Source organism: Rissa tridactyla, chromosome 5, assembly GCF_028500815.1.
Source record: "Rissa tridactyla isolate bRisTri1 chromosome 5, bRisTri1.patW.cur.20221130, whole genome shotgun sequence".
NCBI lineage: Eukaryota > Metazoa > Chordata > Aves > Charadriiformes > Laridae > Rissa > Rissa tridactyla.
Window position 1 is genome coordinate 81172782 of NC_071470.1, and position 18282 is coordinate 81191063.

Below are 18282 nucleotides of genomic sequence, written 5' to 3' on the forward strand. Positions count from 1 at the left end.
ATTATCTACAAACGGGTGTGATGCTCAGGCACCTGCCTGTCTTTAAGCAGACATACAGAGCCGGCCGCGTACGAAGGGCTGTGGCGCTTCTAGGTGCTCTGCTGGATTCGTGCTTCAAGCCAAGCACGCAAAAGCTCTGCTGGAATGAAACCGGAGACATTCAGCATGCTTTGATAAATGTCACTGTTTACAGAATTTCCAGTGTTCTTTTGGTGTACTCAGGTTTCCTCCTTTCTCCTTTGTTCACAGATATTTTCCATAAAAAGCAAACTTCGCTGCTCTGCAATTAATGGATAGGTTCTGCAGGAAAAATGTAAGAAAAAAATAACATCCCTCGGAGTTAAATCAAAAGAAGGGGAAGTTTTTCCTGCTGCGTTCTGGGCAACGTAAGACAGCCCATTGTTCTGGTGAAGCCAGAAAATTTCTTTTACAGACACCAGCGAGCTCAGTAAACCCACCCCAAACGCTTTGAGTTATAAGGTTTGTTTTATAAAAGTTTAAATCTTGTATTTTTATCTAATCCTGCTAGTAGAAAAAGCTTATGCAATAGCTAATGGTTAAAAAGCAACAAGAAGTTCATTTTATTTTGCCTAAACACGACACTCAGTCATAAAAACGAAGCAGATCTTCGGGTGGTTTTTATTAGTAGCAACGCTAAGTTTGCAAACCATCGCTCCAAGAGACCAGTGTTCTGTAAGGGCGACTCTCATGAGAAAACAATAAAGGACTGCAGAACATTTTCTTAACGTAAATGTCACCTGTTTTGTTCTGACACATTAGCTAATTTCGCACATCAAATACTGTAAATTCTGTGATCCCACGGATCTGCTTCTTGCATTGGAGAGGAGAAATACAACAGAAAACAAAAACACAGGGTAAGAAGCCGTGGGTGACGTAGAGCAGCTGAATACGGTGCTCCTCTTTGCTGGGAAGACTTTAAGAAATATGGTTTGCCCTCCAGTGATCTCAGGTTTTGCATGCTCTGCTTGAACTGCGTTTGCCCCTACCTGCCAGCGTGCCCCGCACACCGTGCAGGAGATGTCTGCTCCAGAAACATCTCCCTCTGCTCCACGTGACCCTCAGGTACCTCAGAGTCATCGCTTCATTAGCTCTTGCCCACGACAGCATCCAACCCTCCATCAGTGACTCCAGTGGAGTCCCACAGACCAGGCAACAGAACGCCTGAGCAGTTTTTCTTCAGCTTACTTTTGGCAGACAACCTGAAATTAGTGGATCTCATGGCTAGGTAAATTCATAGGAGGCACTCCTGCTCATTTCCCTCTGCTCACAGAGCCCATTTCTGCACAGCCAGCCAAAAGCACGCTGACGTAAGGCAGGTCAGGACTAGCGGGTCCTTGCTCCTCCAAGCCACGCTCCCCGAGCCTGCTGATGCGGGGTTTAACGTCCTACTAAGCCGGTCGAGAGAACTAGTCCTTGTTTTTTAACTCTGTTATCGCTGCGTCTGCACGCGATGCCCCGTCAGGAGCTGGGCCCCCTCAGCGAGCCCGCGGGGACGGGGGACGCCCGAGGGAGCGCTGACTCGGCACGAGCTCACCCGCAAAGCAACGGACAACAGGATGGGGGCTTTCGGCTCCCGCAACTAAAAAAAGATTTAAATATTTACCAAAGAGACAAAGAAGACTGGAGAAAAAGCGGGCAGGAAAAAAAATGAGAGAGAGAGATAAGATTGCTAAACAATAGAAATCTTCACAAAAAAGTTCAGTTCAGCCAGCCTTTCATTCAGCTCCTCCTTTCTACCAGCACCAACACTGAGAAACTGTCTTGGGGTTAAATCCAACAAATACCGGCCACATAAAAGGCTGTGTATCCAAAGAAGTATCTTCAGCGACCAGAATTTCACTTGCTCTGTTACAAACAGCAGGACGGTTCCCCTTCCAGCTGCAGCAGAGACAAGCGTGACAAAGACCATTTTGATATCAATTTCCTTTTTCGGCTTTTTTTTTGTAACTAGTCTAAACAATAATTCACATTACTGCAATTTCGCCAAGACGTGCACGAGCTACTTAAACAAGTTCTTCCAGCAAAATTCAAAATCCCCACCGCTAACCTAATTACAGACAGATTCAACAGCATTTTTCTGCACAAAATTAAGCAGAAGCTACGGGTTAAACTCCTAGCGTCAGTAAAAGCCAAGCATTTTAACACGGTATTTGAGAACAAGTGTTACGCACAGCACCACGAAGACTTTAAAAATTCTTTGAGGGGAAAAATAGACGAGCTTTCATAAAGAGAAGCTGCCTCTTGAAGCATCCTGAAATGGTACAGACACGGCCGAGGGATAAAAGCAGCAAGTGAAAAGCAAGAAACGAGGCGGGCACCAGCCTGAAAACCACAAGACCGGTGAGTGTTGAGGCAGGTTGGAGCCACCGTGGAGAGCGTAACCCAGGAGGAAACGAGAACCATTAAAATAGCACGGCAAGAGGCGAGACTGCCGGCAGTTGCCAAGGCCATCGGTCCATTTAAAACCCCTCTCACTGTTTCTCCGTCACTGCCCTTGTGTAAGGAACTGTGCTGACAATAGGGAAATGCAGCCAAACACAAGCTATTGCCATCTGTGGAGCACGCCCAGTCTGCCACCAGAAGCTGTTTTGTGCGTGTACGAGCAGAGCAAGAGCCGCTCCTTGTCCCAAACGGCTTCCAGGCGCAGCAGGGAAACGGAGGGCGAGAGGAGACACAGGGAAGGAAGTGTTCCGGAGGTGCTTTCTGAGGATGCCACGGTCCCTTCACCTGAAATCCATTTGAACACAGCTTTATACCCGCTCCCGAGGAGACCGAGGCCTGAGCCCTCCCCAGACAGGACACAAAGAGGGGAAGGAGGGGGAGAAGAGAGAGGTTCTGCTCTTTCAGCAGCAGGGCCTTCTAGTTCTCCTTCGCTGGACCCCAAGGGAAAGGGCATCACTCTGTGCCCTGCTCTGGCAGAAAAGGCTGATTAACGACAGCTCCCTTTGGACGACAGCCCTGCCCAACTCCAGACCTGCACCGTGAGCTTGTCTGTGTAAACACTACAACGCACTTTTACGTGTCCCCCAGCACCTATGGCTTGGCAATTTCTATTCTTTTTTTGGCAATTTCTGTTCTTTATGTCACATGGACTACATATTCTCCTGGGGCGCAGACTTCACACACAGGGCAGCAAGAGTCCCCCGGCAGTCCTTGCAGGTCGCCTGCCGTGGGTGCTGAACTGAAAAAAAAAAGAAAAAAGGCGAAATGAACCCACTACAAAATCATGATGATACACACAGGAAAAAAAAACCTGCCAATCTGTCCTGACACCAGCACAGACCTCGAGTTCAAAGCCATGTGTCTGTCTGGGTGCTCTTTGCTGGGTTTGCGCTGCAGCTTCTCTGCAGATTTCAGGGGGAAAGTACTGTTTTCAGCATTTTCCTTTTTTTCTGCTTTATTACGCTGGTAAACTGAAAAGAGCATTGAAAACACTCTATTAACGTTGGTCTCTTGGTCAACCGCAGGCAAAAGTGTTTATTAAAAGAGATTGTTACAGGTATGATAACATAAGTTATCGGGAGCACTAATTTAAGGAGAATGGAACAAACACATTCCTACATGATAACGGAAGCAGCGATTATGAACTCAGGCTTTTGGGTTACTTCAGAGCTACTGGATATCTGTTTCCTCTTTCATTTAGGATTGCTCAATCTCCCACCTGGTTTGCCTTCCACGTGTAACACCCACGCAGCAGCTGACTCCATTCCAACTATGGATGCTACAAGGCCTTTCAGAAAACACCTTATAAATACCTGTTTCCAGGAACCTCCCAAAACAGTGATTAGAAAACGCATTTGCCAGGTCTGCAGATGTAATTAAACTCTCCTCACACCCGCCTGGTTTGTAAACCAACGAAAGGCAATACAACGCGGCTCAGTTAAACAGTGATACGCTCGGATACCGGATAGGTCAGCCCGTAGACACCTGGACAGCGAGATCGGGTTTCCTCTGTTCTCCTCTCTATTTTGGCAGCTCTGTTTATTGAAGCGAACGTTTCAGACCAGGGCAAGCTCTTTGGGTGCATCGCTGCCAAATGAGACTCTCTACATCTTCCCAGCAGCGCGGGCTCGACTGGATCACCTCCGGTACCGTTGAGGGCCACACTCCAGCCCCGCTGCGGTCCCCGCGGCTGTCGGGGACAGCGGGCCGGCCAGAAGCCCGGCAGGGCTCGTGGCCAGAGCCACTGCTACCCCTGAACCTTGGCCGTCTCCTGGCTGCCGCACAGGCGTGGGCTGCGGCGGGTAAAGCATTAACTTTGCTCGGTGTTAACACAAGAGGAGCTGCCGGGAGCACCCGTCTGTGCCGGGTTACCGGCATCACAAGGCTATCGGACCATACCTCAGGAAAAGACCAGCTATGCCAAGGGGCAAATTCTCGGCTGGTATTGCAGTCGAGCGAAATCATACAGAGTCCAATTTGCTCATGCCAATTAGCCTTTGTCGTGGCGTATTTCTTCGTGCAACACCTGAGGCCTCCCGCTCAGTTCAATCTGCAGTCCCTGATGTGTTACCTACTAGACTTACAAAAGTAATTTTTCTAACGCTTCTGAAGTTTAATTTTTTCAGGGTTTTGTCTTACGTCCTCTTACACACAAACTGAGGCCCCATCCTCCCTGCATTCTCAAGTCCTCAGGAACCGACCTCAGTTTCAGCGCACTACCCAAGAAGTCAGTGTACCTGGTTTCCCGAGGGGAGCCAGCATTTACTTTATGGCTACCTACGGATTCCTCATGAACCCAAACCCGCGTGTATTTCAAGCTGAACCAAATCTAAACAAACAGGGTAAGGCGGGGACTACAGTCAAAAGGCAGCACCCGTTCCGCGGGACGCAGACCCCCGGGCACACGAGGTGCTGCCGACAAGGCGGTTCTGCTGCAGGACCACGCAGACAAGGCACACGCCCAGCCTTCACCGCGGTTACTACTGCAAAGAGGTGCAATTAATCGCTCCTGCAAACCAAACCCGAAAGGGGCATTAACAACTCCCGTCTCAAGCACTGGAATTTACCTATCTTGTTATCAAGCACGGGAAGAAAGAATAGTTCAGAAAGACCGTAAGTAATGCTCTAAAAGACGTCCCTGCTCCTTGCAGGGGGCTTGGACAAGATGAGCTTTAAAGGTGCCCCCCAACTCAAACTATTCTGTGATTCTACAGACTTCGCTTGCAAGTCACAGATTAAAAATAATCCCATTACTGAAAATACATATCTCAACAGGCCACACTACGAATCTTCCACTCAAATGTTATTTACGCGTTAAACCATAGAGAGGTAAAACATGGAAATCTGTCAAAGACACAAATGCTTCAGAAGAAATCTAACCTTTTCTATTAAACACATGCACGTTTAAAATTCAGTAGGGTGCAACAATTACTGTCTCTCAACACATCCAATATTCCCAGCCTGTGTTAAAAACAAAGCCAGAACCTTGGCAGGAGTGCTCCTAGGCAATCGGTCCAATACACGGAAAAAAAGGACTAAACATCTAAGTGTCTCCATCCCAAAACTCTTCCAAAGGAGAACACTTAAGAGTTTGAGAGATGCAGAAAACAAGCAGGGCACAGCCCGGGACTGACAGGAATGGTGTCACCTTGTTTGTGCCTAAAATCCCACCTGGCAGCATGGGAAAGATTCAGATGCAAAATTTAGTCTTTACGTTCAAGGTCCGTCAGAGGGATTAGATATTTCTGTGCACGCAATTACACAGGCGTTGCACGCGTCACTCCTGCCTGGTCAGCCAGTATGGGTGACATCTCTCAGTTGTACCACGGATAACAAAAAAGGAGATATATCGAACTGACCTCAAAAGAAAGGGAGAGCGTCGGCGGGTTTGTACGGCAGGAGATACCTGCCTGTTCTTCCTTTCATCCAAACGACAGGACGATGGAGTAACAAGACCACGCATTACTGACAGGTGTAATTTCACCCCTGCTTGAAAGGCCATTCATTGCTTAAAAGGGAGATGAAAACCTCAAACTGATGAATGGGGATGGAAAAAAGTCAGACAGAAATAACAGTCGTGGTCTCCGAGGGGCCGAGTCAGGCGGTTCCTGCGGTTTTCCATTTGGCTAAGGAGTCGTACTGATTTACAACATGCTCTGAAAGGACCTGATCCAAATTATTTTCATCTGCCTCCGGATGGCTCCTCGAACACATCGGGGCATTTATAAACACTAGCAGGGACATGTCCGGAGGACTCCACAGCACCTGCATGTCCCCCTCACACCAGCAGCAGTAACTACAATTAAACAATTCTTTTTAATTCATGCGAACAAGCATAACCCAGATCCAGGTCAGCTCCTGCCACGCCAGACGTTAGGGAGCTCCCAGCAGCAAAGTGGGAAGGGAAGGGTGGAAATCGGGGGTAGGCGGGCAGGTCGCCACTCTGGAACGGAAGGCAGCCTGGGTCTGCGGAAGGAGGGGAGAAAAGGACCAAGAAGAACCTGGGGTGAGGAAGAACCAGTGTTTGGGGTAACAGCAACGTGTGAGGGCAGGAGAGGGAAAGCAGAAATGCCCCCCAGTACAGACCGTGTGCTCGTCCTTCCCCCTCAGAGCACGAGAGCCGGAGCGGCTCACGACCATCATTCAGAGCACCCTGGGACTGACTAGGGGAGAAAAATAGAGGGAAGGCTGGGGGGGGGGGAGACAGTTTTCTAGAGGAAAAATAAAAGGTTCACAGCATCGGGCATCATCGCACTCCCTGCACATGGGATATAAGCAAGAATTTTTCCTTAGAGCTCTACTTACTGTTAAACAACACGGCCACTGTGACCTACGGAACACGCACTGCTGGTTTTCTTCTATCCCTCAACAACAGAACAATTCTCTCCATTAGTTTAGATTATATTCTTTGACTGGAGTTGTTTGTTTGACCGTGTACTGCTGTAAACTTAGACGGCAGATAGCACCTTGCCGCCGTAGGTTATCACTGCAAGAACCTGTGCCAGAAACATTTCTGCGTATCGGCTTCTAGGCTCTTTTTTCCACCTTCTGGAGAAAGCCCATCACCCTGCTGGAGAACACCAGTTAACAGCCAGTTGTGTTCTTGCGTGGGTGATTACAGGACACAAAAGAAGAGCTCATCCCCAGTTTTAAGAATGTGAGTATTACCAGAAGCACTAAGAGACAATTTTTGTTTACAAAATAGAAAGATGTAAAAGACTAAACCAAGGTCACCAACAGTAATGTTTGTGGTATATCCCTTGCTGCAATGACTAGACCCGAGCCCCTCTGAGAGCTCGAATGTTTATCAGCCCACAAGTTGGTATTTATTAAACGCTATTGTACATTTTTCAGAGAAGCAAATTCTCACAGCATTTTCACAGTGCAAGCTGTGACCCTTCCAGTTGCAGCGATGTGAAAAATAGCTGAGTTAAACATCAAGGAATGTACGTAGCGTACACAAGAAAAATAGCCAACGGAATGAAAAAGATCTGCTACCTGGTTCTCTCCTTTGACTCCCTTTAAAGGCAAGGAGGAGGGAGGAGGGCTGGTTTACCTTTGGTATTTTAGTGTGTTTGGGGTTAATAATCTGTTTTCTCTTGTATTGTTTTATTTGGCATTTGTGGGACACTTGCAGAGCTGTTAGGAGTACACACGCCAACACATCGGCTCAGAAGAATTGCAGTAAGGCAGATCTGACTCCCAAGTGTTTGCTTTTGTATGCTGCAGTTTATGATCCAGCACAGCCACACAGAAAAGGGTTATTAGAACAACAACACTGACTGCACAGCATAAAAATAGACAATAATAAAGCAATTAAGCATGAGTGCGCTACATCTATTAAAGAAATAGTTTAGAGGCTCCGTGAAAGCCAAGTAGGGCAGGGTTTCTCATAAGTTGTGAAAGCCGTTACTGGAACACCACAGAAACACAGCGATCGCATGATCAACACGTCCAAAGAGAACTTCTTCCCCAGCACTGCTGCAAAGTGCGTATGGCACGATGAGAAATAAATCTGTCTGTCTCTTAAAGGGAAAAACGCTTCCCTTCTCACTTACAGGCCGCTGGTCAAAAGTCAGTATGATCTCTTCTAACTGTGCAATACCTACTAAAAAGGGCTTCTATTTGAGTTCTGCTATTTTAAGTACAGATAGACAGATATTTAGAAGCGTTATCTGCTGAAATTTAGATTAGCTTCCTTGAGAAGTTGATCATTAAACTGTAAACGATTACGTTTTGCACAGGTCTCTCCCAGACGGCTAATTACACATGTAGTTCAATGACTTTGCTGGTCGCACTGAAAATCGTTTCCCAGATAAAGGCATCAGATCGAGATGTGAAAAGAATACCCTTTCTTTTTCCCCACCCCCCTGGGGACCTGTTCAAAACTTACACGGTGGTGAACAACCAGGCCCTGCTGCCTAGCGAGAGCTGCAGTTCAAGTGAGCTGCAGTTGGAATGAAATTTAACTTAACCACCTCCGAGATGCTTCCATCCAACACGCCGATACAGCACCGTTTATCTACAAGCAACACAAATTTTGCTTCAAAACAAACATGGATCAAAATAAACTTCTAGAACACCCACAAATGCTAATCTCTCTCTCGCGCTTGCTTGCTTTTTCACTCGTATTGAGATACACACTTGGTACTCTCCCAAATTATTCAAGGGAAAGCATTCCATTTTCACACAATAGCGTCCTGGAGAGAATTTTCCAGACTGCCTGCCTTAACGGGAGTTCTCAGTTTCGAGAGAAACACACACAGAATGTGGATTTCACAGAGCACATACCCCGGGCTTTCCCTCCCTCGAACGGCCCGTGCCATGGCCGCACTGGGACGGGCTTCTGTCCTCAGGCACGTCCCCTGACCTTGCCAGCCACCCCCCGGGGAAACCCAGGGACACCAGCCTCCTTCAGAGCAAAGGTGGAACCAAACGGGCGCAACGACAGTCTGAAGCTCTTTGAAGACAGCCGGCTAGCTAGGAAATGCTCCTTACGAGTTATTTGGAGGTTGCAAAACCTTCAGAGTTAGCCAAGCTGCTAGAAAAGCAGCTCTGCCACGCTGGAAGACCCTCTGCCAGGAAGCCCCTCTGTACTGAGATTTTGGCAAGTAAGGAGGTCGGCTACCGTGTAACATAGTGCTCTCATGTTCCAAGTGAGTTCTCCGGTTATAACACATTCTATTTCAACGGCATCAGTGCGATTTCCACATGAAATGGAACATCTCCCACGTACTGCAGTGCCACCACATGTCACGTTCCTGGGAGATAAAACCCAAGTATGTTGTCTTTGTCATTCATGGAGGGTTTCAACTCATGCACGCGGTTGACCTCAATTGTCTTCTAGGTCTGCACAAAATGACCTATAGGCATACCTTGTGTACGTGCTAGGGTCATTTATTACTCTACAATTCAGAAAGTATGTATCATAATGAAAGCACACGCTGTATTGACTCGTTCTGTAATGGTTTGAATTCGGAGGTCACTGGGTACTTGGCAAGAACCGGTACGACCACCTGATGACTTGTTGATTCGATCTCAGGTGGCTCTCTCCGTAAACATTCAATCACAGCAAACCGCTTTGTCGAAAAGCAATATTCAACCATTTCCCCTCTTAACAAACTCTGTTCTCAGCGACGTCCAACAGCGCGTACAAAGTACAGCTATAAAGTCGTTCACATTTACAGGCAAGGTGGCCAAGCACGTCACTCAAACGCTAAGGGGGGAAACACTCACGAATACTGCGCATAACATACAGAACCCCCCTAAAGCCCATTAGTTCTCATTCCAGCTGTCTGACTAATGCTTCTTTCAGTAATGTTTTGAATGACGTTTCTTACAGCTGGTTTTCACCGAGTCTCACTTGTCAGACCATTAGTTAATTTGAGCAAATGAAATGATCTGTTGACAGAATAGCTGTTTATTTCGTTCATTTCCACTAAAAGCTTTCACGCATCAGCCCTTTCCGCCTTTCTCCATCGCTTCCTTTAGAGGTAATAATTTATAACGTGAAAGTCATTGTGTTTGGTAACATTAGGCAGCCAGATGGTTGGGTTTTGTTTTCTACAGCTAGGAAAAGAGAAATACTTTACCTACAGTAAAGGTTCAAGAGCTGAAAATACTAATAAATACATGTGAGCATAATGATTTTTACAAGTCAGTGACCAAAGAAGAAAAAATAAGTTGCTTTTGAAAATATCGCCATTTATCTATCTGTACCATCATATGTCAATGAGCTCACCCATCTGTCTTTTTACCACGCTGCTTATTTGTTTTAAACTAACATTATAAAACACATTCAACCTGAAACATGATGCCTAAGAACAAACACTGGAAGGGTCTTAAAAGATGCGCACGCTATTTAAGAACACCGGTTTTCCAGTTAAATCAGGCTGTTAGTTATTTACTGAGAACTGACGATGTGTTTCACAAAGGTTCATTTCCTGCGTGCCCAGGAGCGAGAGAGAAGTATCTCCGGAGTTACAGGGACCAGCTTCCAACTGAGATCTTGTGCGTAACAGAAGACCTTCCCCACTAAGATTAGTATTCTTTGTGGACCTGGCTGTATTTAAGACGTCTACTAAAAAGCAAAAGTTTGTCACTCATCTAGGCCCTAATGAGGAGAGACCTCAGGCTGCGTTTGCACTGGACAATGATGCAACACCAAGAGCGGGACTTCAGGAACAAAACACTTAGGGCCAGAGACCCCGTGTCCCCACCACGTAGACAACATTTGGGGATCTTTCCATCACGGCAGCACTGGTCTGCTCCCCAGCACTGGCTATCTGTAAGAGCGTGGTGCCCCTGGAGCCCAGCTTCTTGTTTAATGTCTCTTTTTTGTTTTTCCAGTTAAAGCCAATAAGTGCATTCCAAGATGACTGCGTGATGCAAGACCAACGCGTGGCAAGCGGCGCCCACCCAGAGAACTGTTTGACAATCACTCTCCTCATCCCAACCCAAATGCCAACGCAGACACAGCCGCCCGCACGCGTACGGAATCGCTCACCAGTCCCTCTGGTGACCAGGAACTCAGGAACCTGGAAACCAAAACTCCTGCCCAGACAAATAAAACAACTACAAGGTCTTTAAAGGGAACTTAATTGCTCTTGAATTAATAGCAGTTAATAAAATCATGCCTTTTGATCGGAATTCTAAGGCAACCTTGGGGTCTTCTGATGACAGCGAAAACCATTCAAATACTCCGCCACGTGCCTCGCTGTCTGTTGATTGGAAACATCACTATTTGCCGCAGCACAAGGAATTTGCAGTTTTTCACAGCTGTCGCATCACTAAAATGATACAATTCATGCATTCTATAAGATGTACCCAGTTCTCCTAACTTTTCATTCACTTTCAGTAAATTACAGTAAATATGAAGAAATAAAAGATGCGCTGTAGTTCTCCTCTTTTTCCACATGCTTTTCTACAGGGAGTATCAGTTTCGCAGCCTTACGACGGGAAACACGCCATATCTAACCACGCAATCTTTAGGTATTTAAAATAATCTACAATTCACATATTACAATTAAATTAGATTGATTTTTCCATGATACTGCACCTATGACTTACAGAGCAGGAACCCGGGGCGGGGGGGGGGGAATCATAGCTATATTAACTGGTCCTTCTTAAGATATATTTCTCCAGAACAAATTTGACAAACACGAAGAAAAACCACACCGAACTTAAGCGCTGCCTTCGCGTGCTGTATAATGTTTTAAGTAACGTTCTTTGCTTGCTTTCTTATCCCTGTTCTGGTGCCAATACTTCACGATCCTACAAGTGAACTAACAGAAATAAACCTACAGCGTAAGTGCACAGCCATCTCCCCAACAGCTGGTCCGGGGGTTCAGAGGACTCTGGATGCCACGGCCCCGTTTCCAAGTGTTCCAAGGGCTTTTGCACCCCAGTACCCCTGTTGCCAGAAGTGATTAGCACATAGTACATGAACGGTAGCAGAAAATCACAACTATGACTCCTGGAGATAAAATATCAGGAAAAAAGGTTCCGCTTGTCATCCGCACAAGAAGTCTCACCAAATAACACGGTTTCCACACATCCCTGCCCACGTTGAACTGAGGAGAAATGCATACTAAGCCTCCAAGAGATGAAATAAAAGGCTAACACCTACGCCCAGGAAACAGCTGCAGTTCTTTCATACTACGCTCTTTCCAGTGACATGGAATTGGATACAGATTTTGTATTTCAAGGGCAGAGGTGATTCGTTTGAAATTAAGTTATGATTACCTACATGACTCAGGCAATTTCCATAGCGATTTATTAAACAGACAAATATGGGTTCAGCTAAAAGGGAAATAAAGGTTTCTATACTACCCTCTTTTTCTGGAGAGGGAAACCTGCGTGGATGTCGGGGAGCAGTAAAGGGAACAAAGACCACGTCGGCACAACACTGTGGGTCACATACAACACAATCTTATCCTTCATCGAGTTTTCAACGCAGGAAACAGGTATATTAGGAAGTGGCTAATTCACAGGTTTTTCTCAGTCAGCTACAGCGGTTGCTTTGAACAGCTCTGAAGGAAGAAGCTCTAACCAGGGCTAAACACAGCCCCAATAATACACATTCCAAAGCCAAAAAGGCCCAGCCACGTGACCGCTTTCGCAGCCAATACTCAGTGCAAAAAACCCCTAAACGAGTCCCATTCTATTAGGCACGAATTTCTTCTGATCTCCTGGCTGCAACTCTCACGCATCTCTGAAGATGCACATCAGGGTGGGTTTTTTTGTTGGGGTTTGTTTTTTTTTTTTTTTTTTGGCATGGAAACCTTTTTTTCCACCCTAATCAGTGGAACGGGGAGAGGATTCCTTAGCTTACTAACGTCCCTAATTTCCATCAGCAGATTCCACCTAATTATTTGAAATGCCTGGACACTTTTGATGCTGGCACGGATGCCCACAAGAACGTAACTACAACTTGTTCCAATGGCCAGGGACTCCGAATCCCAGGTTCCGGGGTACCTGTGTCTTCAGAGACACCAATGTAGCCGGAGTCTTCGGGTCTGCCCCCTCACCCCGAGCCTCTCCCAGAGATCGGCCTCGAGGTGTTCATACAGCAACTGCGAGACTTGCTCCGGACACAAAAAGGAGTTCCCCAGTATTGCGTAATTTCCTAAGGCTTTTGTAAATACAAACTATGATATCCGCGAAGGCCTTTATCACCTTGAGTAAACACGTAATATTTAATGCATACCAGAGTATAGGTGAGGGCTAGATGGGGTAAACATACACCTGTGCAAAGAAGTCGAGACCTGTCTGCCTGCCAGCTCCATCTGGTCATAAGACTTGCGCTGGATTTCAGGTGAAATCGCGTTTATGAGGGCACAGAGCATTCCCCAGTACTGCCAAAAGCCACCGCTAGCCCCTGGTTACCTTACAGCCCCCGCTCGGGTTTGAAAACGATCTTCTACCTCATACGTCTTATTTGTCACATCAACTTTTCCGGACCGAGCTTTTGAATGGAACTGGTCAATAAGCACATATATGCAACGCTTCGCTCAGGACAGGTTCGTTTTAGAGAACTGACCTCCCAGTCAACTCAACACATGGGTGAGCTGCAAAAGCCAACAGAGAACCAAGAGGGAGTAGGAACCTCGTGATCGAGCCCCACGGAGGGACCAAGCACAGCCGAGAGATTATTTTTTTTCCAGGCACAGTCAAGTGCAGGTTTTGGGACTGGATGTTTTTAAATCATCGCCCTCCTCCCACTCTACATGAGAGAAGTAGGAGCCATTTTACCCTGCTTTTTCGTTCTTGTTTTGGTTTTGTTGGGTTAGTTTTTTTGTTGGTGTTTGTTCGATTGGGTTTGTTCTAGTTTTGTGGGGTTTGATGTTGCGTGGTGGTTTTTTGCTTGGTTTTTGGTCGTTTTGTTGTTGTTGGGGGGTTTTTTGTACAAATAGGATAGGCCAGCTGTATATCCAGAAAAGACAAACAGAAAATCATCTTCTGGCAGAGGCTGATTTCTGAGGGCCCAGATGTACCGGCAGACTCCCACCGGCGACATTCAGAGCGTGGACACCGTCCGCTCCCTCTCCGGGATGTAACGCCCCTGTCACTGCGACACACGCAAGTGCTGCCAACCCCGTGCCATGGATAACGCGAGAGCAAGCCAAGCATTACAAAAAGCTTTGTCGAGACCGCACTTATCCCGCTTCTGGGAAGTTTTTTAGATCCATTTCCATCTCCCATTCCTGCAGGAACCCTGAGCTCTAGCCCTGAAGCAGGCAACGCCGGGGAGCAGCATTAACCCCTGCTGTGCTGAGGACCATGCGGATCACCTCATCCTGACAATGCTGTCGGCACGCGAGTGCGGTGATTTTTGAGGCAGACCACAAAGTTTTATACAGCCTTATCTGGATGGCCTGAGAAAAGTTAGTCTTATATTGACCAGTCTTTTGTAAGGAATCTCAAGGATTTAATTAAACTGCTCGCTGGCTCAGACAGACCCGACTCACTGTTGTCAGGCGGTGCTGTTCAGAGGAGGACGGTAAGTCACACCATGACTCCCTGCTGTGTCTCTCGTGTTTATTAGCCCAACTTGTGTGACTTCAAAGCAAGTCCCGTGGCTTGCCCTGCCTTCACCTCAAACAGAGGAGCAGGTTCTAGATACCACATGCTGAACAGGGAAGCGCAGAAACCAGGCGAGCGTCTCTCACCGAGCACAGAGAGGATCCCACAACGTAAGCACTGCTTTGGGCAGTGCCAAAGCACTTCGCTTTGGGCAGGCTGGTCTTTGCAGCAACCAGCATACCTGGGCTTAGAAGCCAGTGCGACCCCTACAGAACTGTCTCAGCCCTAGTAATAATTCAGGGCGCACTGTCAAGGGAAAAAAACCCAACCCAAACATGGCCTCATAAGGGAATACCTCCTCCTGCTCGTTCATCAGGTGCGCAAGAGTGAAAAACAAAAATGCATTTTGTGTGTATTTATGATTGCAGCCACCAGGTTTATGCTCTCAATCACTAGTTGAAATGCATTCCCACGCTGAAGCGTATTAAGAAAACATTACGGGGTCTCCTGTAAAGCAGCAAACTGCAGCAGAGTCCGAGTGGAGGCTGACATTGCACACTTGATATACTTCATTATATCTAGGTATGTACTGAAGAGCTTGTAATAATACTCACTGTTCCAAAAACTTCTGACACATGACCAGAGGCTGTTTCGGGGGCCTAGAAATTGTATCACTGCAGGAGGCCTGGGGACTTGGGAACCGAGACCAGCTGTCTTCATTTTGACGGGATGCTTACCATTTATTTTTTATTTTAATTTTCAAGGCTAGCCCATAAATTATTTACCTTCATTTTTTTAGAGCCCGGCAGAGCGCTAAACCCTTGCTAGTGCTTTCTGAAGGCAAGCTCTGCTTACCACAGCTGGGCTGGCTCCCGCCGGCCCAGGTGAACGTCCTCTACCACAGCAGCGTAAGGGCACGGAGGGGAACCAAACTAGCTCCAACGTATAAAGATGTGCCTCAAGAGCCTCAGAAAAAGGAAACAAAGAAGAAATTCCCCCCCAGAAAAACTCTTTTGGTTTAGTAAACCCAAGGAGTTTAAAAAAATTTAAAAAAAATATTTGAGCATATGAACCTAATTCTACCTTTTTTTGTCCAGGCTTCTCAGGGTTGAGTCTCACCCAGGCAGAAGGTTCCAGGAGCTCCCAGGCTGCACTGGATCCTCACTGACTGCCCCTGCCTGCGTCCACAGAGCGAGAAGCCCATCGCTGACCTCAGCCCGTGCCCTCCGTAGACTCCCTGTGGCACCAGAAAAGCGCATGGAATTCCCGCAGGGAGGGAATCAGCGCCCGGGGAGCCCCAGCCAGCCCCAGGGCTGGGCTCTGCGCTGCCGCCCTGGCAGACGGACGGACAGACGGAAATACCTGTCACCGCACGCTCCCACCTCGTCTGCAGAGAAAGGGTCCTGCGTGACTCAGTAGTGCCCCCATCTGTACAATGAAGAAATTACGTTCCCTTTACAGGATGCTCTGAAAACCACCGCCAGAAAGCAACTGATTACAATTACCAATTGATTTTTTTTTTATTTTTTTTTTTTTTTAACATTATGGTAAATATGTGGAATAAGTCACAGAGCGCTTCCGTTTTCAATGCTGAACCATCACGTCATCGTTCCACTCTATCTCATTTCTGCCATACGTTTAACCTTCTGTGTCCTATTTCTCCCGTAGAAATCCCTGGAGATCCCAAGACGCACAGTTCCCAGGTTATTTGTTGGGCAGCTGAAACCCCAAAGTGTTTGAGGCTTCTTGCAAAAGCTTGCTCACATATTTCGCAAGACCACACTTCAGGCAGCATTTCCTCTGCAAACTGTAGAGATTAATTAGCTAGCCATAAAAGAAGAAATATCCACCCCAGAATTATGGGAGGGAGGGGAGTTATGTGTTTACTTCAATTAGGAGAGTTGAAGGAAAGCAAAAAAATCATTAGTGTATGCTGATCGACTTCCTACACGAGCAGGCCCAGGAAGGAAGACCACAATCACTTTTGACTTCCAGAATGCCCAGCGCTGCCCTTGCAGTTACTTTTATTGTTTTTCTTTAACGTGAGAGGCAATCTAAAAGAGAAATCCATGCTCCTGCTACCCCATGAAGAAGACAAGAAACAGCGCTATTTCACCTAAACACAGCAGTAAGAGCAGGAGGAGCAGTCTGGGCTCGTTGTCAGTTCTGCTATGAAGTTTAAATGGAAGTAGATTGAACTTAAATCGTGAAACTCAAAACCTCCCCCTGTGTACAGCGTGCAGGCACAAACTCTTCTTTTGCAAAAGCAAAGTTATTAAAAAGCCAAGGATACAGAACCATCCTCCCTTTGGACTGCAGGCTATTGATCTATCTATACTGACACGTGGCAGTTTAACCTTCGGCAACACTGTCCCCAGCCGTGCCTCCATGAAGGTGGGGAGCGAGAGGAAGCAGCAGCAATTCCCCAGTGCCTCTGCCAGCGTCGTGCGGGTGAAGCAGAGCACGGGCAAGCGCAGGCACAGCCCTGCCAGCCTCCACCAGCTGGCTGAGCTTCCCAACAGTCAGGCTACACCTCCTCTCTTTAAAGCACGCACGGGAATGGATTTTGCAAAACAGGAATCTACGACCCCTCGTGAAACTGAAACACAGCGCACTAGATGTTTTTCCTCTTGTATCCTTCAGCTCATCACTTACTTTTTGTAGACTTCTGGGCAGTGTTTTCATATGCTTTGCTTTTTTACAAAAAAAAAAAAAAAAAAATTAACATCAACAAGTTCCTAGGTATCAAGAAATCTCTCCTAAATCAAATAATCTCTTTCAAATGTTCCACCTGAAGTCGTCCTGTAAAATACCTTGTTTTCCTATTCAGATTCATTTTTAAGCTTGTAAGAAGATCGCGTTCTCGCGGGTACTCACAGAAATTTTTCCAGTAAGATTGGCTTCCTCTCTCTCTGCCAGGGCCCGCAAAAAGTTGTCTTTCAGTTCTTTTCCGACACTTGCTAGTGACCTAGAAAAAAAGATGGTATAATTATTACTATTAATTATTGCCACAGACTCTGGGTTCGCTGTCGGGTTAAGTGGTATGTAAACATAAGGAGACAGTCCTCACCCCACCGTGGCTCATCGCTCTACCACCTCTTCTGCTTTTACAAACCCTTAAGCCACTCTTCAAAATTCATTACTACTGCATATGTCCAATATAACAGTAGCTTATCAAACGTGACTTCTACTAACACACATTTTTCAATTATATATCTGGAGTAATCTAAGCGCTTATTTTGTATCCCCAGAATTATGGCCAAAGTCACACTTAGGTAAGACTACCAAATTATCACAGTGTACCAATATCAACTTAAACAGATTTAATACCTTATTCTCCAGCCAGCAACTAATCAAATGAACGGCTACATCTGTAGGCTGCTTGGGGTGGTAGGGTCAATATAGTTTCTGCATCCTTAAGTACAAAGCACGAAACGAAAAACCAATCTTGCTCCAGAAAAATTGCCAGAAAAAAAAAAAAAAATCTATAAATCCCAAGAAAGTATACCAAACCGTAAAATTTAATTGTTAGCCTTTGAACATACAGTGTCCTAGAACTCAGTCAGTCATTACAAATATAAAACACGTATCCGATGGACAAAAGCACTGAAGAGTGGACAAACCCTTCACCAAAAATGGGATGCTTTCGAATAGTTTCTACCAGTGTCTCAGCCTAACGTGAAGACTTTCTCCATCTGCGGGGACACGGCACTCGCTCCAGTGTCCTCTGCACGCACCAGAGGGAAGGGAGACTTCCTAAATCCTGCACTACAGTGGCTTCACTGGGAAATTTTC

At 46.5% G+C, this 18282-nt stretch overlaps 1 protein-coding gene across 3 annotated transcripts in view; it reads right to left on the reverse strand.

The window, feature by feature from the left end:
* Positions 1 to 18282, reverse strand: part of CFAP299 (cilia and flagella associated protein 299) — a 193810-nt gene that overhangs the window by 115452 nt on the left and 60076 nt on the right. For all 3 annotated transcript variants that reach the window (XR_008466769.1, XM_054203957.1, XM_054203958.1), the window contains exon 3: positions 17365 to 17455. Coding sequence is in view for 2 of the 3 variants with exons in the window: in XM_054203957.1 (XP_054059932.1) it covers positions 17365 to 17455 (91 nt within the window). In the remaining variant the exon portion in view is untranslated. The remainder of the gene's footprint in view (positions 1 to 17364; positions 17456 to 18282) is intronic.